We start from the raw sequence: 24,962 nt of genomic DNA, 5'->3' as shown, positions 1-24,962 counted from the left end.
GGTCTCCCACCGCAGTACTAAGTAGGCCCAAAGGAGCTTAACGTGTGTTGATCGGACGGGAAACAGTGCTTTCTCCTTGGTATGGCCCTTCCTGTCTAATCCCGACTACGTCCTCCCCATACTGGCTCTCTCTATGTGCCTAATGTCTGGCTATGTTCCGCAATTCCGAAGCCAGTCTGTACACGTTGAACTTCATAGGTGCTTTAATTGATTGACTAGCTGACCGTGATTTTAGACCCGTTGACTGGTTGACGGGGCTATATCCCGCCTTTGCAGCTTGTGGGCTTACAACTCGCCAGCGACTACCAACCGCGCGTTCATTGACTTGTTTGCAGGCGATATTATGCTACAGCTTTCTGAACAGATGCTGTACTTATACAGAGCTAATATTCTACACTCAACGCAGCTCCTCGTGTGTAGTCCCAGTTATGCGTCATAGATCCCGACCATCCAACCACACAGCCCTAGCTTGAAAAATACGTTTATACAGAGATTTCTACGTCATAAAAACACAATTAACTCTGAATTGCTTGGGCCGATAAGAGACGGGTAGAATAGCTGATACCTCAACTAGCTCTCGAACCGGTGCGACGCCGTTCGACAACGTCCGATCATGGTTAACCTTTAGTCCGACCAATTTCGATCCTCGCGACTGAAACCTTTCAATTGCACTTACTTTTCCGTCTTGAGGTTATGCGTGATGCGAACAGAATTGAGCTGGCTTGTGTGGAGTACAAGAGCTGCGCGCGCTAGTCTGCAACTCGTCGCTTGATTTCTGCCTCACGCAGGACATCACCGCTGTAAATACGCGCCAGCAATGATTTTAATGTACACTTTCATGTGCTATCTAAGTCCTATTTTTTTTAACTTTCAAAATCTCAAAATCGATGTCGTTTAGCATGCATCAGACGCGTCCTGACGCGTGTTCACGTGAATTGTTTACCATTTCCAATTCCGTCGGTTGGCTAACTCTTTATCTATAAATTGCGCTGCTCTCGTCCTCCGCTTCCTTCTCTTCGGTAGTTTCTTACCGCGACAACTCTCGCTCTCTCGTCTCTCCCCACACAACATCCTTCCCCTGGCCTTCCATCGCATTCTTGTCTATCTCATCCGGACATTACTGTTGTGCGCATCGGCATCGCCCCGGTTGCCATGCTCACCAGCGCACGTCGTCCAAGTTCCGTCCGCCTCTAGTGTCGCTGCGGTCTGTTCCGCGCTCCGTCTAACCATTCCTCCTGTCCTTCGTAGTGATCACTGCCGAAGCACTTGCCACTCCGCTCCCAATACCCTGTCCAATACAAACTACCTGCAACCCCCGCGTACCGCGGACCAATGCATACTTTCCTCGGATATGTCAGCACCATCCCCCCAAAACTGGCCAGTTCTCTGTTGGCCGGAGCTAACACGCAATGCGGCCCCACCGTTTATTGTCTAGGTATTTCGCCATCGTCATTCGGCCTCACCGTCTCTTGGAAGTCACCATGAGCCATCACCACATCCCATTGCGTCACGATTTGGTATTCCACATCCACCTCTTGCGCACACCGTTCTTACCTCAGCCTTCCACTGACCTTTCAGAGCGCGCTCCTCCACCAGTCTGGATATCTTCTCCATGGTACCCCCGGATGCAATATGCATCGCGCTGACTAGTCAGAGCAGCAGACACAGCAGAGCACGGTACACGAGACATTGAGCTACGCCACAATCCAGGCTAGCTAGCTTCACAACTGAGTAAAGCTAGCAGGAGATTCCGCCGATCGTTTACTGTTCAGGTCATCAAAGTCAAGATTGGTACCGGCACTTCTTGGAATCGAACACGAACTATCGTGTAATCTTTCTAGCGGCGCCGGAATCCGGAAAATGGATTTCGTCGATCACGATGCTCTTACTGCCGCGGAATACGGTGAGTGGATATCAGTTGTCGCCGCTCCCTGGCAGGAATGGTATTAGAGCGATAGCTGTAGTAACAAAAATGATTCACATGTGATTATTTAAGACAAGTTGCAACAACTCAGGCCAATCTATAGCGATGATAGTACTTAGTATGAAACGCACGTCAACATAACATCAGTAGTACTGCTCGTGTAAATGAGCGCCTCGTAGGCGCCGGAAATGCGGATGCCGGTCTGCAGAGAGATTCTCTAAAACCTGATCCGAGATACTTCGTGCGAAGGATAGTCAAGACCTCAATTAGTATAAACTTGTTTCATGTGCTACTACTAACCCATGAGAATCAGGCGCGAGGTGCTTGCAGCTCTCGATGTTGGCAATAGTGATGGTGGTCGATTGCATAAAGAGGTTCTCTAGATCAGATGGAAGTTTGGCGTGTTAAATTCCGTTAACATACTCTCTCCAATCCGATATCGCGCAGTCGCATCAACGCTCGAACATCGTGCGGTCAACCCACCCGTTGCACTTAATTTGAGCTCCATTATACCTCTCTCCTCTCGGACTAGGGACATCAGGACAGAATCTGTTACATAGGACGAACTACAATCGGCCTGGAGAGACGCAGTATTGGGATCAGTCTAGCGCAATTTACCGAGCGGAACCGCAAAGTCCAAATACGACGTCGGCGACAAAACGAGTTGAAGTATGTGTTAATTCAGTGGTGCCGACGCCGTGTTCAACACTGTTCCACCGTATTATACGAAGATGGCGGAGACAGCGAGGTGGATGGCTTCGACAGCTGTGGCTGGCAGGATATATGCAATAGCTGGACGCAATTGAATCCGATAGTCTGGCTTGATCATTGTATCAATATGATGGTCAGCAAGGTAGAGAGCCAAGTATTTTCTGTGTTTATGACTGTGAAATTGACATTCCGACTGGGCGCTTCTTGGCTTCAAATGAGAAGTATTGCAGGGGGGCTTGCTTAATAGCATGATCATTTGCATTGCACATACCAGTTTTTTCACTCTGCCAATTGTTCTGACTTTAATAATTGAGGCCAGGGAGGTTTATATAAGTAGCAGGTATATTTTTGTAGCTACAAGCTATACACAAATATACAACCACTATCTACTTATCTAGTTAAGAATTGCATGATTTCGATAGCCTATGACGGTTAAATAAGATGCCGCTGGTAGTACCCTCGCGATCTATTCACTTATAGAGGCCGATTTACTGCCGCCATCTATAGTGCACACATTTAGGTCAGTCAAGGGACAACTTCACTCAGCTGTAGTCATGCGCAACCTCATGATCCACCAGCCGCTTACTTTCTCCAACTGATACCCGCGAAGAAAGGCATACTTGTACATAACATGACAGTCAGCCATAACTAGGCTAGATTGTACAGGCAATTGTCTGTCATACCAAGCTATCGCGCTAGTCAGATACTCAACTCCGTCGGCAATAGATTCTACTCCGCCAATTCAACGAAAGAACAAGAGCAAAATGTCACAATACCACCACAACATTTGCTGACTCGAAAGGTTGTGATAGTTTGAGATCGGATGGGATGGAATCGATGGGGCATATTCGGGAGGTCCTGCGCTAACGTCTACGCACGAGAGGACCTGAGTTCGAGTAGGGCGCCATGACACATGCCGCGGGACGCTCGGAGACGTCTCACAAATCGGTATGCGATCTCCACTTCCGTGTAGTGCACCGGGACGCACAGCGAGCCGCAGAGATGCTGTTCATAACGGAAGGCGTGCAATGAAGGGGGCGGAGGAACTAATGCTGCTAGCGAGTAAGAAGAGAAATCAGCCTGATGTGTGATCAGTGCCGCCCCACTTAATTTTCTCAGCTTGTGACGAATCGCAGCCAATTATTTAACCCATGCCAATTGTTGGAAACATCAAGCTAAAGATTATTCCACAAGTTTTAATCCTGAAAGCAGCTCCGGTCTGCTGGTGGTGGTTGAGCCATGCTCAGGGTTGCTCCCAAACTGTGCGTTGGCTATTAGCGAAGTAGCCACATCCTCACCGGTCTCGACAAAAAGGAGGACAGCCAGAAACGGCTGCTAAATAAGCTGCTATCTGTCACCGCTAGCTCCCTTGCATAAATGAGCCTTCCAGAAGCGGAGCCTGATTGTCGCCGAGAACGAATGTGGCTGCCGCTGCGGATTTGCTGCTGGGCCCCGTTCTGCTTTATCAGAGTTAGTTAGCACATGACCCTTAGCTGCAAGGCTGCCTCAACCCCTTGCACCTGCGCAAAGTTCGTCGCACGGATCGGCGACAACCAATCTGGCCGCACCTCGGCACTCACGCCGCCCTGCAGACACTCCAAGTTCAATACTAGAGATTTAGAGGCAGAAGTTCACTCTACTAGTAGTGCGCCAACAGCAAGCTGGCATCTGCGGAGTGAGGCAGAGCGCGTGGCGAATTGCGCGCATAAGCCGCACGACGCGTACGCGACGCGAGCTGGTTTAGCGCGGCCACTAGTATAACGCGCCTGCCGGGTAAGTGCGGCGTAAGGTGCGACACGACGCGAGTGGTACTGAGAGCAGTCGCGCCGGCGCAGCAGACCAGAGCAGGTGCACAAAACAGCACACAGCAATTCAACGTAGTGTAAGCGATACCTATTGCTTGCGGGCTTTCCGGGAGAGGAGGGGAAGAGATGGAGCGGCTGAGCGAAGGGTGGCGGGAGCGGCAGTGGGTGTGCTACGAAGAGGTAGACGGCACGTGATGTGCAGTGACCCCTGGCTACGGACAGGGCGGCGGACAAGACGCGGAGCCAGCATCAGGCAAGAACGCACTGTTCAGACTGAGCAGAGGAAAAGCAAAACCAAGCCACAGCAGCTGGACAGATCCAAACGCTCCGACAACCTTCTTGTATCGCCAGCCGCGCTCTCTCCACCTCCTGCTGCACTTCTAGGCGCATGCGCATCGACGACTTTTTGCAATCAGACGAACTGGCCCCCATTACGTCTGTCGCCATGAGCTTCCCCGCGGACGCTGCCTGGATGGACTCCAAGCGTATGGAGGCTGTTGAACAGGTCGTCCTCCATCGTGCAAGAATTGCTCGGGTATGCACCTTGACTCGATCTCTCCTGTACATCCGTACAGGAAAATTGTTCCTGGAACCTCTAGAGTTCTGGAGCCCAGCGTGCGGGTCTTTGACTGACTTCTCTCACAGTTAACCCGACAACTACAGAACCGCCTTGCATTGGCCAGCTACAAGACGAAGAGAGGCTGGGAGAACCTCGATCTTGACCAGATAGAGCCCCGCATTGCAGACGAAGTAGCGCGGAAGCATTCAGCGGCTATCACCACTAAGACCGAGGGACCTACTTCTGCACGCAGTGCCGTGTTTTTATCTTCGCCAGTTAAGCTACCAAAGCTTTCGGCTACCTCCGCCGATGGTTCCTCTGCAGCTGGAGCCTCCGGAGGCATCTCTGGCTCCACGACTGCGACTATCTCATCGTCGCGCAAGGCGCACAAGTCTTCTCTGTCTTCGAGCACTCGAAAGCGGGCACGCACTATGTCGCATGAAAACAAGTCTGCGCTACCTCATTACACCCCGTGGCGCTCTGGACACGACGACGACGATTTTTTCGCAGATTCATCCCCTCACCAATTCCAAGTGCCAATGCACATCAGGCTGAGCCAATCATCGCCTGTGTACCCCGGCATAAGCATGCCGGTAGCGCACTATCCGCCATTCAGCAGCTCCGCGCACCAGCAGACACCGGGAACGCTGCCACCGACACCAAATCGTCATATGAATCTTCAAGCGACTCCGACCCTCGCTCATCCGTCGCTCGCACAACCTCTCCAGCGTATAAATGGCAGTCCCGCCAAATCTCGTTCTCAGAAGACGCCCAATCAGAATGGAAGAATTTCTGCATCAAAGTCGCATCGAAAGAAGGCCAGCTTTGGCACTTTGACCTCGACACTTGGTGTATCCACAACATCTGTTGCGGGCTCACAAGGACAGCAGCAGCAACAGCAGCAACAGCAGCAACAGCAGCTACAGACGCAGCTAAAGCTGAAGGTAGAACCTCAACATCAAGGTTTGAAAGAGCCATGGGCATCTCGGCCGATTTCCCAAGCAAGTGATCATCATGCGCAAGACAAGGGACTGCAAAAGGGAAAGGACCAAGTACAGGCAGAACAGCCATCCACTACGAATGAAAGACCTGTCACGTCACCGCGAACACCGCCAAGGCGATTGCAGTCCCGTGATGATAGATTACATCCGTCAATGTTTTCTTCTCGGACGGGGGAAGAAGGAGCAGATCTCTTGATGTACTTAGCAACATCGCCATCTCCGGCGCAACGATCCGGTTTCTCTGGCACGCCATTGCAGGGTCCTTATTCACAGCTACCATCTTCAATCATGTCTACGCCGCCGCGAAGCAACGGACCATTCGGTACGCCGTTGGTTGGCGCTCCACAAACGCCGTCTCAAGGGTTCAATCTCGCAGACTATGTCAACATTTTCACACCCTCCCCGGCACAGGTGCCGTGGCAAGCACGAACGCCGGTTATAACACCTGCTCGACGGCGTCTTAACTTTGGACAGGCTCCAGGCTCTGAAGACTCTCAAAGCAGCGATCACAACAATGCAAGCAGCGGACAGAGTACGACAAGCCAGACTTCGTCATTTGGTCCGATGGAGGTAGGCGGCTCGCTGATACCATAGTCAATGAAGATGATGAGAAATTCGGTCGATAATTGCTCGGTTCTTTAAAGGCTTTTCAAGTCGGAGAAATGGCGTCATGTGTGTGGAATCTGTCTTGATAATGTTTTTTTATATAGATTTCGTTTAGCTTCAGCAGTGAGCAGTGTTCTTCAGCGTTGCCATGATAAGACAGTGATCTGGTGGTTCACAAACAGACTAGAGCAGTCTGTGGTAGTGGGTTAATGGGGCTGTATCCTGAAGATTGTAATCAAAATTATAGTTAACTATTATGGTGTATTAAACATATAGGATACTTGCAGCTGGTTGATTAGCCAGCTAGATCCGCTTGTTAGGAGACGTAGTTGCGGTAGCCAGGTCTGTGTCTCATCAGGTACGCTGCGTAGTTCATCCGAGCGGTAAGTCCACTGGAGGTGTAACGCGCATGAACAACAGGGTGCGCCACATATTTCACAGTAGTGTGGAAGCGAGTAGCTGGCCAGGAAGACAGCAGACAAGCAATGTAGACACAAGACGAGAAACAGCTTGTCAAATGTCAACCGGCGCCAACAGATTTGTCACAATCTCAAGAACTTTCCTGTGGAGCTGTTGGTTGTGATACGTCCCATTAGCTGTAGCACGAGCTCAGACGAAATCACTTCATCCAGTTAGACGAATTTAATCAATTAAAACGCTAAATGACATTAAGCCGACATCTGACTTCCCACGACATTGGTAAATTGCGAGTGAGGAAGGGCAAGGCAAACAAAACGCCAACAGTCTCATGATTCACGAAGATGCAGTTGGAGGGATGCAAACCTGAATCTGATATCATCAATGCTGCTGTGTTCAACGGTAGGAGCTTAAAGCCGTTTCAGATTTTGAAGAAAGTGGACTAAACATGCCGCGCGTAAAGCAGCAGAGACAACAAGCGGAGGATCAGCGATGACACTACTCATCACAGCTGGGCAAATGCTAACGAGTGCGGCGCATTCCGGAGTTTTCGGAAATCGGAATCAAACCTTGGGGCTTGGTCCGGCATGTTGTCTGTTCCGCATGCCTACGCCAACACGGGTACATATGAAAACTAAAGATCGGTCGGTCGGAGGTTTAGTTAGCTTCGTGGACTGTTGCGGTGCAGGCTTGCAGCGGCGCATTATCTGAAGTTTGAATGTCGTCACAGGGTTGAGTCAGAGCAAGGCGGCAGCGTTCGTGATGGAGCGGTTCAGAAGCGCTATGGCGCACGGGATTTCGGCTTAGAGGGACAGGAAGGTAGGTGAATGGGGGATTGGGAGCTGCGTTGTTATCTGATCCGACAGTTTTTAGCTGGAAGTCGTGCCTGCTCGTTGTTTCGCTTCGGTTTCGGACTCGGCCTTAATGCGAACACGAAAGGTACAGTTATCTGGTTTAACTGCTACAGTGTACCGTGCTGCTGCCGTGCGTGCGACCACTTAAACATTTACAAGGATTTGTAGTCTCACACCGCTAGCCGCATCGCCATCGCGGCTGGCAAAACGAAATTGGCTGTCTCCTCCAACGACGGGCGCACTGCGCAGGGGAGACGGCTCGCGCGACAAGGGGTGCCCTGGCTACGGAATGCCCGGGATGTCGCTGTCGCTGTCGCTGTCGACCGACACCAGACATGTGGACAGCTGGAGAAATCAAAACATCAGTGCAGGACGGCCGGAAGAAGCCGACGGTGCCGCTGCAACCAAAACACCACGGGTGACTGCTCGGCCGGGTGGAATTTTTGGAAAAATCAGATCCGCGCGAAGTGTGTAGCCAGCTTCGGCTGTGGAGCGCGCAGGGCAAGCGGGCACGCCAGCTCACAAAATTCGGTGTTTGGGAGCGGCGCGCAGGAAGGCCTAGACCCGCGGCTTAGAAGCGTCATTGTAGAATGCCGGCAGGCACAAAAATTTTTATCAGATCATCGCGATTGGGCCTGGGTCAGGGCAACTCAGAAGAGTCGAGCGCCCCCAGGACCAGGCATCGACGGGACACACGCACTCCCGCACCTGCGCCCGCTTCTGCTGGCTCTTTCCGCTGTCGCCGCCACCGCTCGACTACCCGGACCCTTCCTTCACGTCTCACGTGTGAACGAAAGCTACGGGCCAACAGCTGCGTTGCTAGCTCCGTGCGCTCCTCCAGCGATATCGGCGGCCTCCGCTTCCTTGCCCCGTCCTGCCCTGCCAATCAGTCCTAGCCGGCTTGTCGTCGTCTGCTCACTCGATCTACTTTTCTCTTCACACCCGCCATCTCTCAGATCCTGATGACCCTGCGTTCGCTTCCGCTTTTCCCTCACTCCTCCCATTGATCGGTCTCTTCTCCTCCACCTTTTCCCCTCCTCTTCGCCTGCTACTTCTATAAACAACAAACAACAATCGCACCGTGTGCTTCTCACCCCCCACCAACTGCCACCATTCTGCTCTCCACGCCTACGTCCGTGCCATTTCACCCGGCTCGGGCTACACTAATGGCCGACTACCAAAATTCGGCGGCAACCACTACGGCCGCCTCTGGCGCCGGCTCCTCCAGTGATTTTGTAAGTTGCTTGCTCAGTCTTGGCACTGTGGAGACCTGTGTACTGATTCTTGCCCTTGATTTCTGTTAGGTCAAAAAGCTGTTCAAGTATGTTGTGTTTACATGCCACTCGCCATTACTGTTCGCGCTCCGGGACACGGCCCGCTGACCTCTGTGTTACCAGAATGTTGGAGGACCGCTCTTACAGGGACATTGTTCGGTGGAGTGATGCTGGCGACAGCTTCGTCGTCTTGGAGGTAAGTCGCGTTATCTATCGCCACTCTCTATAAGATGTTGTTCCTCACATGTGTACCGCAGACCAACGAGTTCACCAAAAGTATACTACCACGCCACTTCAAACATAGCAACTTTGCCAGCTTTGTCCGACAGCTCAACAAGTACGATTTCCACAAAGTGAAAAGCACCGATGAAGGCGGAATCTGCCCCTACGGCGAAAGTGTAAGACCTTCTTCTTTGTTGCTGAGACTCTTTCCCAGTAAATTAACATCATGTCCCTCTAGGCCTGGGAATTCAGACACCCCGATTTCCAGCTCCACAACAAGACACAACTTGACAATATTAAGCGCAAGGCACCGGCACCCCGTCGCACGGCCCAGCCAGAAGAAAACAGTTTTGAGCAAATGTCCAAGTTTGAGAGCGAGCTAGAATATCTCAAGGGTACTCAAGCGATTTTGACAAAGCACTTGGACACACTGGCTGCCAACTACGAAAATGCTCTAGGCAGTCTTATTAGCCTGCAGCGCTCAAACGACGCGCGAGATGAGCTCATCCGCAGCATGCTTCATCATATGCAGACTGTTGGAACCCCAGCGCAGGTTCACAGCCCACAGGGGCGTTATCCAGGCTCACCGGACGTCGACTTTACACACGGTGCGGCTTCTATTATCGGACGGTCGGATGACTTTCAGACTATGGGACTCAATCGTTCAACTCCGCAGGAGCAGAGTCTAGAGTATCTTGCCGAGCTGGCGAAGAGACTCCAAACGATGTCATCAACAACCTCATCACAGCTTTTCATGCTTCAACAACAGTTCCTCAAGGACGGACGGTCGATGAAGATTTCTGAGCAGGTCGCTGCGCAGAATTCTGATAGCGGATCGAATGGAAACGATAACATGGGGGAACCCGACTCCGGCATGATGGATCTGGATACTTCTAAAGTGATGGAGTATACTCGGTCCTCTAAGTCTGTATGTGTTTCAACTATGTTTCACTGCAACTTGCGTGTGTTTACTAACTCTATCTCAAAGCCCGTGCCAACGTTTTCCCAGACCTGGGCTGTCCCACCCAAAGTTCTTTTGGTTGAGGATGATGCTACTAGTCGGCGTGTTAGCGGCAAATTTCTTCAGATCTTCGGTTGCGATACAGACGTTGCTGTAGGTGCATCCCCTTGTCTGAATATAGCGTGCAATTATTAACGTTACGTGATAGATGGACGGACTTCAAGCGGTTAATAAGATGAACCTGTCAAAGTACGATATTGTTCTCATGGATATTGTTATGCCAAACCTGGACGGCGTCAGCGCATCGTCATTAATTCGGCAGTTCGATCCTCTCACACCAATAGTCGCCATGACCGGTAACGTCTCTAACAACGACGTTATCGCGTATTACTCGCATGGCATGAACGATGTACTTGCTAAACCGTTTACCAAGGAGAACCTTTTCGATATCTTGGAAAAGCATCTGATTCACTTGAAAGAGATCAAGGAGATATGACATGATGCATTCCTCTGTGGCACGGCTGTCGTTCTTCCAAGTGAAATTTTCACAATTTAATCGATTATCAACGAATCATGCATTATTCTGTTATTCATTATTGAGGTAATCAAACCCCCGGGGGAGTTGTGAAGTGTTTCTTGCAGTGGCAAGCTCGACTTAAGCGATCTCTTTGATTCTGTCAACTGCTTATACATACCGCGTATCACAATGGAAGGTGCTAACTGGACACGCTACACGGAGGGAACTATATAATGCATAATTAATTGTCTTCTTGTACAGGAAGCTAAAAAAAGTTTGTCAAATGCATACAGTGTAATTTTTGTTGGGTCTACGGTCTGTATTAGAATGTTTTGTCTACAATTGCTGCGCTTCACTCGTTCGGAATTCTCTAATTGTTAATCTGTTATTGGTTTTAATCGTGTGGCTGATTCAACTTTGGCTCTTCTTGTATATGATATCTTTGGCATAAGAGTTGTTACATCGGAGGGCATTTTGTTTTGAGTAGCTAAAGCAAATCAACTGGTAAGGTAATTAGGGTCGATATTCATTCATATAGTTCGCTAATTTGTCCCATAAGAGGCAAGCAGAGCAAAGTTGTAAGATGTGCAATTTTGTAGGTGAAAGTGCTCTTGCCAAGATGTGGTGGTAGGCTTCCAGTTCTCTATAGTTGGCTCTGGCGAATCAGGCTGACAATCCTTGGAAGCTACTCGGAGATTCTAGGAACTAGTGTATTCGCGCAAGGGCGACACCATAAGGCAGCGAAAAATTTTCGAGGCGCTGGCGCTAGTATCAGGAGAAGCCTTAGGCCAAGCTCGTGTTAGCCAAGCTTGCATTAGTCCATCTCGCGTGTGTGTATACCCTTGCTGGATAGCTTGGACGAGCACGGGACGAGGCCGATGTCGGCGAGATGATGCCAGTGCGAGCGGGCGCGCAAACGCGTGAGTTCTCCATGCGGAGACTGCGCCCTTCCCTATCTGTCTCTTCTCCCGACACCTCGACACTCCTGAAGGGCCTTTTCGGGGTCAGCTCAAGTATATATTGTTCGAAGATTCTATACTGCGTAGAACTGCATATATGTGTGGAAAGGCGGCTATTTAATTACAAGTTTCAACGGAGGACCCGAAACTTATGACAGATATGTTCCAAGAAGCCAATTAGCGAGCGCAATGACGTTCCGCGGGAAACCGAGCGGATGCGGTCGTGTGACAAACATATGGCGCTGAACGATTTACTAGGGACAGCAGCGTCGCGTTGTCAATAGCGAAGACCAGGGAAGGCGACAATGTCACTAGTGTAGCTGTCATCTGGTCCGCCATGTGCCAAGAGCTCGTACAGAGTTGTGCGAGTTGCAAATCTACGGCATAGAGACCTGGGTCTGTTTATCGAAATTTATGCACAAGAGTGGTGGACTGTCATGATCCTCCGGATGTGTGGAGGAGGTGCCAAAGGGTTAGCTGAGGTTTGATGAAATTGGTCGCAGACTTATCAGATCTTTGCGACGACAGTTCGATTTTTCCGCTTCTTTGTTGTGGCTGCGCCTCCGCCTGACGCCGAGTTTTATCTGATGGAACGGATCGGTGTTTGAGGAGAGATGAAGAGATAAAGGAGCCGCGGAGGCGGAGGCGGCCGAGGCAGCAGCAACGGCTGAGAGGTGTGGGGACAACGGCGGCTATAATTTCTCGAGCAAGCATCGGAAATGTGGAGACTCGACAGAAAATTTTTCGGAACCGGCCGGACAGAACAGGAGAAGACCCGAGGAAGCTGATCGCTCGACCCCGCCGGGACACGAGACTGAGGAGGGGGGAAGGCAAACGCCGTCCCGGCGGACGCAACTAGGTTCAGAAAGTTTTGGGCAAATTTCGCCGTTGCTTCGACTTCGCGCCTTACAAGCTCGCCTTGCGAGCTGGAGAATCGAATTTCACCCTGACCGACCCTGGTCAGGCTTCTGGACCGTCTGACAGACTCGCCAATGCGAACAATGCGACTGACCAGTGACCAGCGAGGCAGGCGAGGTAGTCACGTAAACAGAAACGGCAGTCTATCCCTGTGTTCCGGTACAGGGCCCCCCCCTCCCCCGGGGTCTATGCCGGCAAAGCGAGCGCGTTGGGCCACTGCAGCAAGCCTTCTCTCCTTGATCCCGTTTGGGACAGCTCAAAGTTCACTCTTGGCGTGCCACGGACCAGGGATAGCGTCTGAATTTCGTTTGTTTTCGCTCCTTAAGACCTGTAAGGCTCGAAGCCCTAAAATTACGCGGCGCCGACGCCGGAGCCGTCGTTATTGTCTGCGACCTGGAAATTCGAATCATCGGACAGTGCAGTTTAATCAAGGGGAATTACATGCTATATCCTCGTTTGCGTACTTCTCATAGAGTAAATCGCGTACAGGGTCGATGAGTAAATTATTTCCCAATAATTACGATGTTGTCAGCGCGCCTCCAACGTCAAATCTTGCCGGCTGCCGTACGGGGCGGGCGAAAGCGATGAGCCGGAGCGGCGTTTGGAGCTGGAAGATTTTTAGTACTTCGTTCGCTAGCGCGTGGCATGTAAGGCCCGCTCAGCGTTCTCCAGCTAGCCGTCTCTGTCCCCCGTCAAGATTAGATCAATCAGATAACTCTAAATTGATTTTTGTGACTCCGGTGGCTGGCAACCACGCGGGACGCAGCTGTATGCTTTACACGTCTTGCCCTTGCGAACCCGGACCACATAAATTTTTATTTTCGTGAGCAAACTCGTTCCGCCTACCAATCATTCATTTCTCTGGCCAGACATGCTGATGTCATTTTTTCATAGAAATTAATTTAATATCGTGCGACACTTTGATGGGATCTCGTTTATCGAGCTCCGATGAAGTGGAGAATGCGGCAGCGTACATCTCTTTGAAGGAAGTACGGCTATCTTCCGCAATTGATAGAGGTGTATCATTTGACGAAAATCGACGAGAGCGTGGAATATTTGCCGACGACTTCGTGGGTGATATGTGTGTCAGCGCCTCCTCCACTGACGAGCATGCACTGTTCCAATTCGTAACAGGTACAACCTTTCTCGTGGCCTTCGAACAGTCAACAACAAGCGATCTTGTTTGCTGCGCCTGCCGAGTCACTTATGTACGCATAAGCTCTGAGAAAATCTTGCGACTCTGAAAGGATGTAGTCTTCTTTCATCTCACAGCGCTGACAGTGCACAACGTAGCAGGAAGGACGGTGCCCGGATCATTAGTGAGTTCCGATTTTACTTGTTTGAGCTGATATCTACTTCGTGCATGCGTGTCTTGCAAAGTATGTACTAAACCTGATGTGCGACGGAGTCTAGACAAGTTTAAAACCTGATCGGCCCATCGTGCGCGCTCTAGTTGTTCGCACCTTCATCATTCTCTTCCTTGTTCGCGTGTGTGATTTTAATTTAAGGGCTTGCGCCACGACAGAATGCTATCCAGTACGATGCCATTTAACAGCTCATCTGCGTGCCAATGCGCTTGATGTACGTCTCGACCATTACATGACAAAGTTGTCGCGGTTGTGGGACGTATTTCGCAGTATTCGTCGTTCCTAGGTCTGTCACTATAGGTCAGCACTTCCCGTTGCGTCTTGCCCTCCTGTTGACATATCTATCTGAATTGCTCTGTTGTCGTTTTCATACATCGTCTGAGCATCGTGATTGTATTGGCAGCTATCGGCAAGATAAGATGTGACGGAAGGAACAGTGGTTGGCGAGGATTCCATCGACAAATAGTTGTTACACATATTTTTTACGAAGAATCGTGTAGGCCATAATTCATTTGCAGTTACTACATGGCTACCTTATGGATTCTTAGATCCGCGCGAGATTCGCATATATTTGCCAGAACACAGTCAGCGATCCAAACAGAGTTCTGCATACGGTCGTATTTGGGTACGCACAACGTCACGCTGATTGCTTAGCCAGTCCCAAATTCAACTTGTCAAGCTGTGCTGATAAAGAAATGAAGCTGATCCAGTCATCATCTTTGGCGACCGGAGCTAGAATGGCAGATTTGAACAGGTGCTGTCCGCTTTCTCTCCCAAACTCGTTGAATAGCGGTCCCACAGCGGACCATCCTAGTTACCGACGGAACAAGTTCCAAAAATGCATATCATTAATTCTCAGATATAGCAAAACAACACTGAAATAGATCAAATCAAATCACCGTTAGTGGCATGTTGCGATAATGCAAGCGATATCAACATAGAGCGCAGGGACAGCCTCAACAAGTGGTGAACAAAACTATCTACGGCATTTGCAAGATATCTATCTAGACAATAGGGGACGATTGCACTCTTGCATCCACATTAGTATCGTGTCGACCATTCTACGTTAGTCCCGCATACCTCGACTTGAACAAGGAGAATCGACCCGTTAAAGTTGCTGCCTGCTGTGATTGATCTGCACCACTGCTTCCGCATAGTAATAACATTTCCAATGTTGAGCCATGCGTCTAATTGATTCAACGTATGCCAGACTGGAATTCACACATGCCTCCCATTTGCGGATATGTCATCGCAAGAGCTGGCAGGTGAATTACAGTCTATGCTGCCATATGATAGATTCATCGATCCTCGTATTGCAACTGTATATGTTCGCCGATAATTTGTGTTGGAATCGCCAATACCTATAAATCAAGTTCAACCTCTTGACAAGATCCCACGAAAGTCGTGAGATCGCCTCCGTCGCTGTGTGATAGCTCTGGGAAGCACATAACGCAAGCATCCTCGCAGTCGCGTCAGCTACTCGTCCACAATCAAGCCATGACCAATTTGAATCGTTCCGGGGTAAACGATGTCTCATCTCTTTGAGGTGTTGTAAAGTCTTCGAAGTCCACCTTAGATCATTGTCATCGTCGGATCAGAGACACCAGCACAATCAAACAAGATCGGCTCCGTCACTACCGCGATATCTAAAGCCAAATATGCAGTAGCAGGAAATATATAATAATAGACCAATGAGAAGCAACAGTGAACAGCAGCTATTAGTAGAGCATGTCGCAGTTGATCCTTGCTGATTCGTTGCGAAATGATGACGTAGTGTGTGCTCAACCAACTACAGAAGCTTGCATTGGATCGCGTGTCTTGTGCTCACAATTAATAGAGACTGGTCGACGGCTCGACGGTTCGACAGCTCTGGCTACCATATTTGCAATACAACTCTAACGACGATGCCATAGCATCCTGTCATTACACAGGAACGTGTATGCACTTCATGTCTTTCATTAATCCACTGAAGGAATTCAGCGCCACAGCGACTTGTCACCCCGCATCGCGTTGAGAACTAAAGCATGGCTTCGCAATGAGCTACTCAAGGATCGACTATTGGCACCTACAACTTCTGATTTCAATTTCATGCTAGGGATAGTGTGAAAATATTACGCACAATGTGATTGTTGCCACGAGAACCAATGAAGGTATCGAACAGCTATTTACCTGAAGCGGCAGCCAACTGCAACCTACTATATGCATTTATCTTGGCTTGTACTTCACGACAGTGGCATCGAGGGTATCAAGAATTCCGCGATAACTTCGACTCGAGAAGCGCCGAGTCCGATCATGACTTTGATGACCTGAACAGTAAACGATCGGCGGAATCTCCTGCTAGCTTTACTCAGTTGTGAAGCTAGCTAGCCTGGATTGTGGCGTAGCTCAATGTCTCGTGTACCGTGCTCTGCTGTGTCTGCTGCTCTGACTAGTCAGCGCGATGCATATTGCATCCGGGGGTACCATGGAGAAGATATCCAGACTGGTGGAGGAGCGCGCTCTGAAAGGTCAGTGGAAGGCTGAGGTAAGAACGGTGTGCGCAAGAGGTGGATGTGGAATACCAAATCGTGACGCAATGGGATGTGGTGATGGCTCATGGTGACTTCCAAGAGACGGTGAGGCCGAATGACGATGGCGAAATACCTAGACAATAAACGGTGGGGCCGCATTGCGTGTTAGCTCCGGCCAACAGAGAACTGGCCAGTTTTGGGGGGATGGTGCTGACATATCCGAGGAAAGTATGCATTGGTCCGCGGTACGCGGGGGTTGCAGGTAGTTTGTATTGGACAGGGTATTGGGAGCGGAGTGGCAAGTGCTTCGGCAGTGATCACTACGAAGGACAGGAGGAATGGTTAGACGGAGCGCAGATCAGATAGCAGCGACACTGGAGGCGGATGGAACTTGGACGACGTGCGCTGGTGAGCATGGCAACCGGGGCGATGCCGATGCGCACAACAGTAATGTCCGGATGAGATAGACAAGAATGCGATGGAAGGCCAGGGGAAGGATGTTGTGTGGGGAGAGACGAGAGAGCGAGAGTTGTAGCGGTAAGAAACTACCGAAGAGAAGGAAGCGGAGGACGAGAGCAGCGCAATTTATAGACAAGGAATTAGCAAACTGGCGGAAATGGAAAGATGTGAACGGGCAGACGGTCTTGCCGTAGACGCGTTTGCACGTGAACACGCGTCCATATGCTAATGTAGAATCCAAGCGAATGATCGAACGCATCGATTGCTTTATTGCACTCGTCTACTCTAAAATCTGAGGAGATTAATCTCATGGAAATTCGCAATCACAATCAGTCGCAATCACAATCAGCTCTGAGACTGGCCACAGGTCGCACATGCGCTACCTTCGTGATGAGCATGCACTGCTACCGTGCGACTTTTGTTCGCTCGAGCTGTCCTGGATTTATACACAGCTACGCACTGCAGTAGCACACCGCGCTTTCTTAAAGATTCTGTCAAATCACTCAACTAAACGCATTGATATATCAAGCTATTTGACTAAAATAAATTTCTCAGACCTTTGGATTTCTCAAACTTTTGGAATTCTCTAAATCTCGTAGCCAGATTTGACAAGATAAGGGAGCAGGTCGACTTTGGACACAACACGTATCGGTAAGTCATGCTTCCCTTCGCTTTGTTGAGTAACTATACCCGCAGATTGAATGCAACAAATGTAGTCAATTAAGAGAGCGATGCATCAAGTGTAACAACCTGATATTGGTCGTGGCCATGCATGACTGCTGCTGTCTTGATGCCTGTGAAGACTCGAACTCCCTGCCGCTGCTTCCGCTGAAACGTCTCTAAGGCGATTCAAATAGTGCATCGCCGCTCTTGCCGGGTGCGCAATACCTGCGACTTGAGAGATAGTTTTGACAGTATATTACTATTGGCACGATGCCAATCAAGAGTCCATTCGAGTCGACGACAGATAGCTGATCAAATTCGAAGAGTTTCCTAGTTTCAATTTGCCTTATGCAACGTTTCTGGGTATTTTATGCATTATACAGGTCCTAAATTGAGGTCCACAACAGTTGCATCCAAATATTTCGCCTAAGCATCATTCACTGTCTAGTCATGCTGGAAACCATGATCGCGGATCCAGTCGTCCGAAGCAAATGTACTTAGATAAGAGCGAGTGCCATCGGGAAACACAACAACAACAGTATCATGTTCTGTGAGACTTTTCGCATACTCAACTGCGCCGGCCAACGCAGATCCACTGCTGCCACCACAGAGTATCCCTTCTTTAGAGATCAGTTCTCTGGCAAAGTGGAACGCTTTCGCGTCATCTATCTTGATCCATTTGTCGATTAGACTTCTGTCAAGCACGCCAGGGACGAAATCACTGCCGATACCTTCCACATTGTAGGACGAGATGCCATTGTTAAGTGATTTCGGTAAAGCCAATACTGATCCGACTGGATCAACAGCAACAATTTGGACAGCCGCGCAGCGCATTTTGATGGCATTCGCTATTCCAGTTATAGTACCGCCAGTGCCAACGCTAGATACAACCGCAGTAAGATGTCCATGAGTCTGCTCCCAAATTTCTGAGCCGGTGCCGTATTCGTGTGCAAGCGGGTTATTAGGATTGCGGTATTGATCAAGAACGACAGAGTTCGGAATTTCGTGCTGGAGTCTCTTTGCTACGCCGATGTGTGAGTAGGGAGAGTCCCACCCTGCATCTGCTGGCGTGCGTATAATTTTGGCACCAAGAGCTTTGATTATCGCGACCTTCTCGTGTGACATTTGCTCTGGCATCGTGACAATTGTTCGGTATCCTTTAACGGCAGCGACGAGTGCAAGGCTGATTCCACTATCAGTAAGTTAGTTTCTATAGTAGACAATCAAACCAATGAGACGATGACATACGTATTTCCGGAGGTTGGTTCAATGAGTGTGTACCCTGGCTTGATAGCTCCAGTTCTCTCGGCCTCTTCAATCATGCGCTTTGCTATGCGGTCCTTGACGGACCCGCCGGCGTTGAAATACTCCAACTTCGCAACTGAGATGTGTTAGACGCCATTACAGTATTCTACGGTATTAAAATACTTGCGCACGTACGGATGGTGGCCTTCACCCCATGTTCTGAAGGTATGCGAGAGAGCCTTACTAAAGGTGTGTTGCCGACGCAGTCTAGTATAGAATCATATTTCGGATACTTGTCGGTAATATGTGTCGAATAGTGAAAGCATCGGGGTAATTCGGCAGAGTAACAATAGCTGTTGAACTCAGGAAATCTGAGGCAGCTGGACTCGGAACATTCGCAAGGCACAATTTTGTGGTCAGCGAAATAGTGGTATGCAGAAGACGAGGCAATGTCGGCCTGATTCATGGTGTTCGTTTCAGCGAGTACTAGAGAAATCAACCAAGCTACAGTATTGGGGGAACGGTATAAGAAATAGTGCAGGCAGATGCGGTCTTCATATTTTTCTCCGGACCTTCAGCGGGACCAGAGCATGACGTAGTTGAGCTGGGAGAATCTGCGGGGAAGCAGATCGACTGGGCGTCGACAGCGCGTGCTGGGCCAGCTGACCTTCAACGAGCTTCCGCGCCTACGATCGTATAAAATGCACCATTGAAATTGATACGAATGTCCCACAAGTTTCTAAGAGTATCACATGATGAAGAGTTAGGTCTTATTGCCCCGCTTGCGTGTACAGAGGTACAAGGTACGCGTTCATCATGGATGCACGTGATCACGCGCTGCTAGTTGCCCTAGCCCTCACTTGGGAGGTTCTCGCTCGAGGCAGACAAGACGCGTCTGTGCGAGATACGAACGAAGTGAACGTGCTTTTGCAGCCACGCTTCAACAAAGCAAAAGATGCCGCGACCTCCACGACGGCGGCGGATCGCCAAGACGAACGTTAAATCATCAGCGATAAAGACTATTCCGGCTGCCGAGGAGGCCAAGCGGGGCGATGTATCGGCCTCTCGCATTGCGGTTCCACTGTTGACGAGTTCCAGCGTCGGCTTACCGTCATCGCCCCCACTACGGCGCAGATCAACGCGATCGAGTACACGATTATCATCTAGGGACGTAACACTTTCGGATATGACCGGAGAAGTCGACGACAGTGCGTTCTTACCACCGGTTACTTCGACACCGAAGCAAGAAGTTGGGCACACTGATGTCCCTCGACCACTTGATCGGATTCGGTCGTCGACAGCCCCTCGACTGCGGAATTCATCGCTTTCCAAAGCTGTTTTGACTAGACGCTCGCATTTACCTTCATCTACACCAGAGCCTGTTACTGCACACCAGAGCGACGATGCCGACGAAGACAACAAATCAACATCTTCGTCACAAGGGTCTGACCCCTTTGGATTCGACAACATAAGAGGGATAAAAGTGTCGCGTCCACTGTCGTCTACACCTTCACCTCCATCTTCTCCGGTGTCTAGTCGAGTTGTGTCAGGCAACAGTCGCGTCATTGAGAGCAGCGACGTAGACGAGTACGAACAAGATGCATCGCCTGTGAAAATTGCACCTAATGCACCGGAGTCATTACCAATGACGTCACCACTAGCGTCAGACATGTCAGAACCAGCCTCATCTGTTGCTATGGAACAGATAGCAGAGGTGGCTCGCAGGGATAAGCTCTCCAAACGCCTAAGCAAGGGCACAGCAAAATGGCCCCACGAACTGACGACCGCTCAGCTTACAGAACTGCTACCACAACGTGGATTAGCACGTCACCGCCGCGAGCGTTCGCGAACGCGGACACGGACACGGACGCGCAGTAATGAGGACAGCGACGATCTTGCAATTTCGAGCAGCGACGAAGAAAAAGACGAAGAGCCGGCTGTAACTAGGAGGCGAAAGAAGACGCGCACAGTGACGCTGAACGCGAAGAAATCGCGTTCAGGAAAAGCAAACAAAGCTGACAAAGAGAATAAGGTATCGACGCGTGGCGCGAAAGGGACTAAGGCGAAGGAAGAGGGGCTACAAGGTGCTCTACGTGGACGATTAGAGGATCAGGGAGCTGATGGAGCGAGCAGCGACAGGGAAGAAGATGATGACAGTGCGGATGGGCGTGCACGGGAGAATGACAGGCTGCGACAGAAATTCGAAGATGTGGACGATTGGGCGCTTGTGACAGAGACAGTAGCGGCGGACTCGGGGTCACTATCGTCGTCATCAATGCCGTATCGCTAATTAGTCGAGCGGTGAATGTAAGAACAGCTGGAAAGGATACACGAATATAGTAATAGCAATGGCAAGAAGCGTTATATGCTTCCTAAGCGGGCGATATAGTCAAAATGCCGGGTAACAGAGTTTAGGCGTGGGGCTTCGACGCGAAATAAAGAAAAAGTTCTCTTGCTCTTTGGCCGCATCTCCCATCGACGAGAGCATCATCAGCGCTCTCCGCCAGTTTTGCTCCGTCTGCCTCCGTATCCTCTCCGCGTCCACACCCACCCGCCGATCTGTCTGCACGCTCCATCCCCCCTCGCTCATCTCAGTTGACACGTGCCCGCCAGGTGCATCTTCGCGTGCCCTGCTGTCTGCCGCGTATCGTCTCGCTGCGTCAGGCCCCGTGTTCTTTCCTCTCTGCGGCCTGTCACTCTCCTCCTCTCCGCGTTCCACGTCCCTCCGCGCCAGCTCATTCCGCTCCCATCTTCGTGATCTGCATCGTTTAGCCTGTTGCTCTCATACATAAAGATATCGTGAGTGTACCCGTTCTGCTAGACTAGTCGATTTTGCGCTCCACATCGCGTGATCGCCGCGGTGTCCTAGTTCGTCTGCTAACTGTGATTCTCAGATCCCCGTTCTTATTCATCGTGCCGCAGCTCCGCAGAATCACAATTCCTCCAGTTCTTTTGCTATCTTCGATAAATATTCAGAATCATTAAACCATGGGTCAATTACTTTCAGAGCCTATTGTTGACAAGGTATGTTGACTTTCTTCCTTTTATAACTTGACCCGCATCCTCGTGATCCAGCGTGTCGACTCGTCGGAGAGCTGCATTTTGCTAATCTGTGCCATTTCTAATTTTTGCAGATGTCCGATACCGGTGAAGATGAACGGTTACTCTTTGGTACGTCCAGCATGCAAGGCTGGCGTATCTCCATGGAGGATACACATGCCTGCATTCTTGATCTGCAACGAGAGGATGGCAAGTCTGCCCCTGATCCTCATATCAGCTTTTTTGCTGTTTACGATGGTCACGGTGGAACGAAGGCTGCAGTCTTTGCTGGGCAGCAGTTACATAAAATTGTCGCGCGGCAAGCAGCATTTGAACAGGGCGATTATGAACAGGCTCTCAAGGACGGTTTCCTAAGTACCGACCGTGCCATTCTACAAGGTACTTCTCTTTTGCTTCTAGTCGCAGCTAAGCTGGTTGCTTAAAATTATGGCAGATCCTACCTTCGGCCAAGATCGATCCGGATGTACAGCGACAACAGCTATCATAACCGACAATAAAATATATTGCGTAAGTGCTGATATCATCTTGTGACTCAACCAAGTTAACCAGTTTCTAGGCAAACGCTGGCGATTCGCGAACTGTACTAGGCGTTAAAGGCCAAGCCAAGCCGCTCTCGTACGATCACAAACCGCAGAATGAGGGCGAGAAAGCTAGAATACAAGCAGCCGGTGGCTTCATTGACGGGGGTCGTGTCAATGGTATGTTCTGCTTTTTGCTTTGCCGCGGTATATCCTCCTAACATTTCCAACCAGGTAATCTCGCATTGTCACGAGCAATTGGCGATTTTGAATTCAAGAAGAGCCCTGATCTACCACCGGAGGAGCAGGTTGTCACAGGTAAGTTATCGATATTTTAATGATGTATTGATAAGTTGCTCATCTTTCTTCGCAGCCTTGCCGGATGTCATAGAGCACGAGAGCGGAGAGGATGACGAATTTCTTGTGCTTGCATGCGATGGTATTTGGGACTGTTTTTCGTCGCAAGCTGTGATTGAGTTTGTTCGCCGCGGAATCGCCGAAAAGCAGTCGTTGCAGCTGATCTGCGAGAACCTAATGGACAACTGCCTTGCGCCTACCAGCGACCTTGCTGGCGTCGGCTGCGACAACATGACTGTTACGATTGTTGGACTACTTAACGGTAAGACAAAGGAGGAGTGGTATGACATGATCGCGACGCGAGTGGCGAATGGTGAGGGCGCGGTTGCTGATCCTGAGCTCGCAACTATCCGCGGTCCTCCAAACATCAGCCGGCAGGAACAGCATAACGTAATATATGATGCTGGACAGTACCTGCTGAACGGCATGGGCGGTGATGGTCAGAACCAAATCATCTTTTTGAACGACGGTAAGCAAACTGGAATTCCAAATTATGGTGAAGCGACCTCGAAACTAATAAGTTGAGAACAGGACGGGCATTTATCCGACGAGGAGGCTCAACTATTGAAGAGCTTGAAATCGAAGATATAGATGAGAACAGCGGCGGCAGTCTAGTCCAGATCAGTGACTCCCCCGACGAGGCTCTAGATGACATCGAACGGGAGACTGAGAGCGAGAGCGAAAGTGCTACCGAGCCTGAGCCAAAGCCAGAAGGGGAGGACACCGAATTGGAAACGATGTCGGAGAGCAAGAAGTCTGCGGAGTAAAGCGCACTTTAGGTCGGATATACGATTCAAATGAAATTGACTGTCCTGCTACAGCTCTTTTTGCTTAGCCATTAATATATGGTGGCATTGAATTGTATATAATGTTCAGTTTATTGATTCGCTTTGCCGTTCTCTCTGTTGGTGTGGAGTATGGTTTGTTATTATTCATCTTGCCACACTGATTTTCGTATTATAATATGTTGACTCGGCTTTCCTATCTTGTCTTGCTTATGCATAGATACTTGCACAATGTTCAAGAGTTTTTGCTTGGTGTATTCTATGTCTATGTAACATACAATTTACAGCGTGGTCGCAGGTACCGGCGAAGAGGAGATTGTTTCATATTGCCGTCATAGATGTTCGTCGAAGCCGAACATCTCAACACTGTTTTTCCACACAATGTCGCATAGCTCGCCGACAGATATGCTTTTCAGAGCAGCAACAACTGCAGCGACCATACTGATGGCGCAGGGCTCGCATCTTCCCTTAACCATGCTCCCCTTCCTAAATTTTTCCTTCTTCAATGCGGTCGGTAGATCGGGTATCATCTCCGGGGATGTAAGACTCCTCAGTAGTTTTGTGGACGCGTGAGTGGGTCGGATTTCACACCAGGGAGCGTCAGTCTCAAGCAAGATTTTGTCGAGGGGAATGGCCTTAACCACCTCTAAGTTTTCTTCCGTCTTGAGAGAGCATCCGTTGATACCTATGCTGAATCCATGAGACACAAGAAGCAGCATCTCGTCAACAGTGCCTGTAAACGAATGAACGACCCCGCGGCGGGGAAGTTTTGGAAGACGAGGGATAAGGATGTCGGCAAAATCGTCGGCGCAGTCGCGCGAGTGCAGGAAGAGCGGGAGTTCAAGTCGTTCGGCAATATCAAGTTGCGCGATAAAATATTTCTTTTGTATATCCGCTGGCGCGTAATGTAACCGGGCGTAGTCCATTCTATGGAGATAAGCAGATTAGAGAGATGGACCACTAAGGAGGCTTGTGCAGCATACCCTATTTCGCCAAAGGCTCTGACTGTGCCTTCATTTTTTCCCTTTAATGCAAGTTTCTCTAAATTGGTGAGATAGTTTTCAGGGTTGCCTGATTTATGAATATCGAGTGCGTGACATGGGTGGACACCAACAGTAGCGTATAACAGTCCTCCTAAATAGCGAAGATGTTATAACTTGCCGATGCTGAATGCAGTATGAATACGATATTCCACTTACGGCGTTGCTCGGCAAGCAAAACAGCGTTGGATGACTCGCTTAAATTAGAGCCCGTCACAAGCATCTTCTTG

The 24,962-nt window shown here is 49.9% G+C and overlaps 6 protein-coding genes across 6 annotated transcripts; 4 read left to right on the top strand and 2 right to left on the bottom strand.

Annotated features, from left to right (window-relative positions):
• Positions 1–4,885: 4,885 nt before the first annotated feature.
• On the top strand, positions 4,886–6,594 carry V1518DRAFT_378884 (uncharacterized protein; the record flags this gene model as incomplete). Its single annotated transcript, XM_066901625.1, has 3 exons — positions 4,886–4,975; positions 5,086–5,865; positions 6,058–6,594. The coding sequence occupies 3 exons, from the start codon at positions 4,886–4,888 to the stop codon at positions 6,592–6,594; spliced, it is 1,407 nt and encodes a 468-aa protein (XP_066756789.1).
• A 2,449-nt stretch (positions 6,595–9,043) lies between these two features.
• On the top strand, positions 9,044–10,830 carry V1518DRAFT_430126 (HSF-type DNA-binding-domain-containing protein; the record flags this gene model as incomplete). Its single annotated transcript, XM_066906164.1, has 7 exons — positions 9,044–9,112; positions 9,182–9,198; positions 9,275–9,347; positions 9,409–9,549; positions 9,612–10,301; positions 10,362–10,487; positions 10,543–10,830. The coding sequence occupies 7 exons, from the start codon at positions 9,044–9,046 to the stop codon at positions 10,828–10,830; spliced, it is 1,404 nt and encodes a 467-aa protein (XP_066756788.1).
• Positions 10,831–18,171: 7,341 nt separating this feature from the next.
• V1518DRAFT_378895 (cystathionine beta-synthase) lies at positions 18,172–19,438 on the bottom strand (the record flags this gene model as incomplete). The annotated part of the gene is made up of 3 exons (XM_066901626.1): positions 18,172–18,919; positions 18,976–19,108; positions 19,168–19,438. The coding sequence occupies 3 exons, from the start codon at positions 19,436–19,438 to the stop codon at positions 18,172–18,174; spliced, it is 1,152 nt and encodes a 383-aa protein (XP_066756787.1).
• Positions 19,439–19,877: 439 nt separating this feature from the next.
• Positions 19,878–21,427, top strand: V1518DRAFT_424100 (uncharacterized protein). Its single transcript, XM_066905847.1, has one exon. It carries the CDS (start codon positions 19,928–19,930, stop codon positions 21,260–21,262), a length of 1,335 nt encoding a protein of 444 aa, XP_066756786.1. The 5' UTR covers positions 19,878–19,927; the 3' UTR covers positions 21,263–21,427.
• Positions 21,428–21,960: 533 nt separating this feature from the next.
• Positions 21,961–23,674, top strand: V1518DRAFT_439549 (phosphatase 2C-domain-containing protein; the record flags this gene model as incomplete). Its single annotated transcript, XM_066906403.1, has 7 exons — positions 21,961–21,996; positions 22,107–22,410; positions 22,466–22,539; positions 22,589–22,730; positions 22,785–22,868; positions 22,924–23,297; positions 23,528–23,674. 7 exons carry the CDS (start codon positions 21,961–21,963, stop codon positions 23,672–23,674), a joined length of 1,161 nt encoding a protein of 386 aa, XP_066756785.1.
• A 54-nt stretch (positions 23,675–23,728) lies between these two features.
• Positions 23,729–24,962, bottom strand: V1518DRAFT_187306 (uncharacterized protein). Its single transcript, XM_066900856.1, has 3 exons — positions 24,892–24,962; positions 24,676–24,823; positions 23,729–24,619 (listed from the first exon to the last, which is right to left on the bottom strand). Exons 1-3 carry the CDS (start codon positions 24,953–24,955, stop codon positions 24,025–24,027), a joined length of 807 nt encoding a protein of 268 aa, XP_066756784.1. The 5' UTR covers positions 24,956–24,962; the 3' UTR covers positions 23,729–24,024.

Source organism: Limtongia smithiae (assembly GCF_038497785.1).
Source record: "Limtongia smithiae strain NRRL Y-17922 unplaced genomic scaffold V1518scaffold_23, whole genome shotgun sequence".
NCBI lineage: Eukaryota > Fungi > Ascomycota > Lipomycetes > Lipomycetales > Lipomycetaceae > Limtongia > Limtongia smithiae.
This window is presented reverse-complemented; position numbering and strand designations above follow the sequence as displayed.

Coding starts and splice junctions, on each gene's coding strand:
- V1518DRAFT_187306 (XM_066900856.1), bottom strand. CDS start 24,955: ATGCTTGTGACGGGCTCTAATTTAAGCGAGTCATCCAACGCTGTTTTG. Junction 24,824..24,891: donor TTTGCTTGCCGAGCAACGCC/GTAAGTGGAATA, acceptor GCTATTTAGGAG/GACTGTTATACGCTACTGTT. Junction 24,620..24,675: donor AGAGCCTTTGGCGAAATAGG/GTATGCTGCACA, acceptor TTATCTCCATAG/AATGGACTACGCCCGGTTAC.
- V1518DRAFT_424100 (XM_066905847.1), top strand. CDS start 19,928: ATGCCGCGACCTCCACGACGGCGGCGGATCGCCAAGACGAACGTTAAA.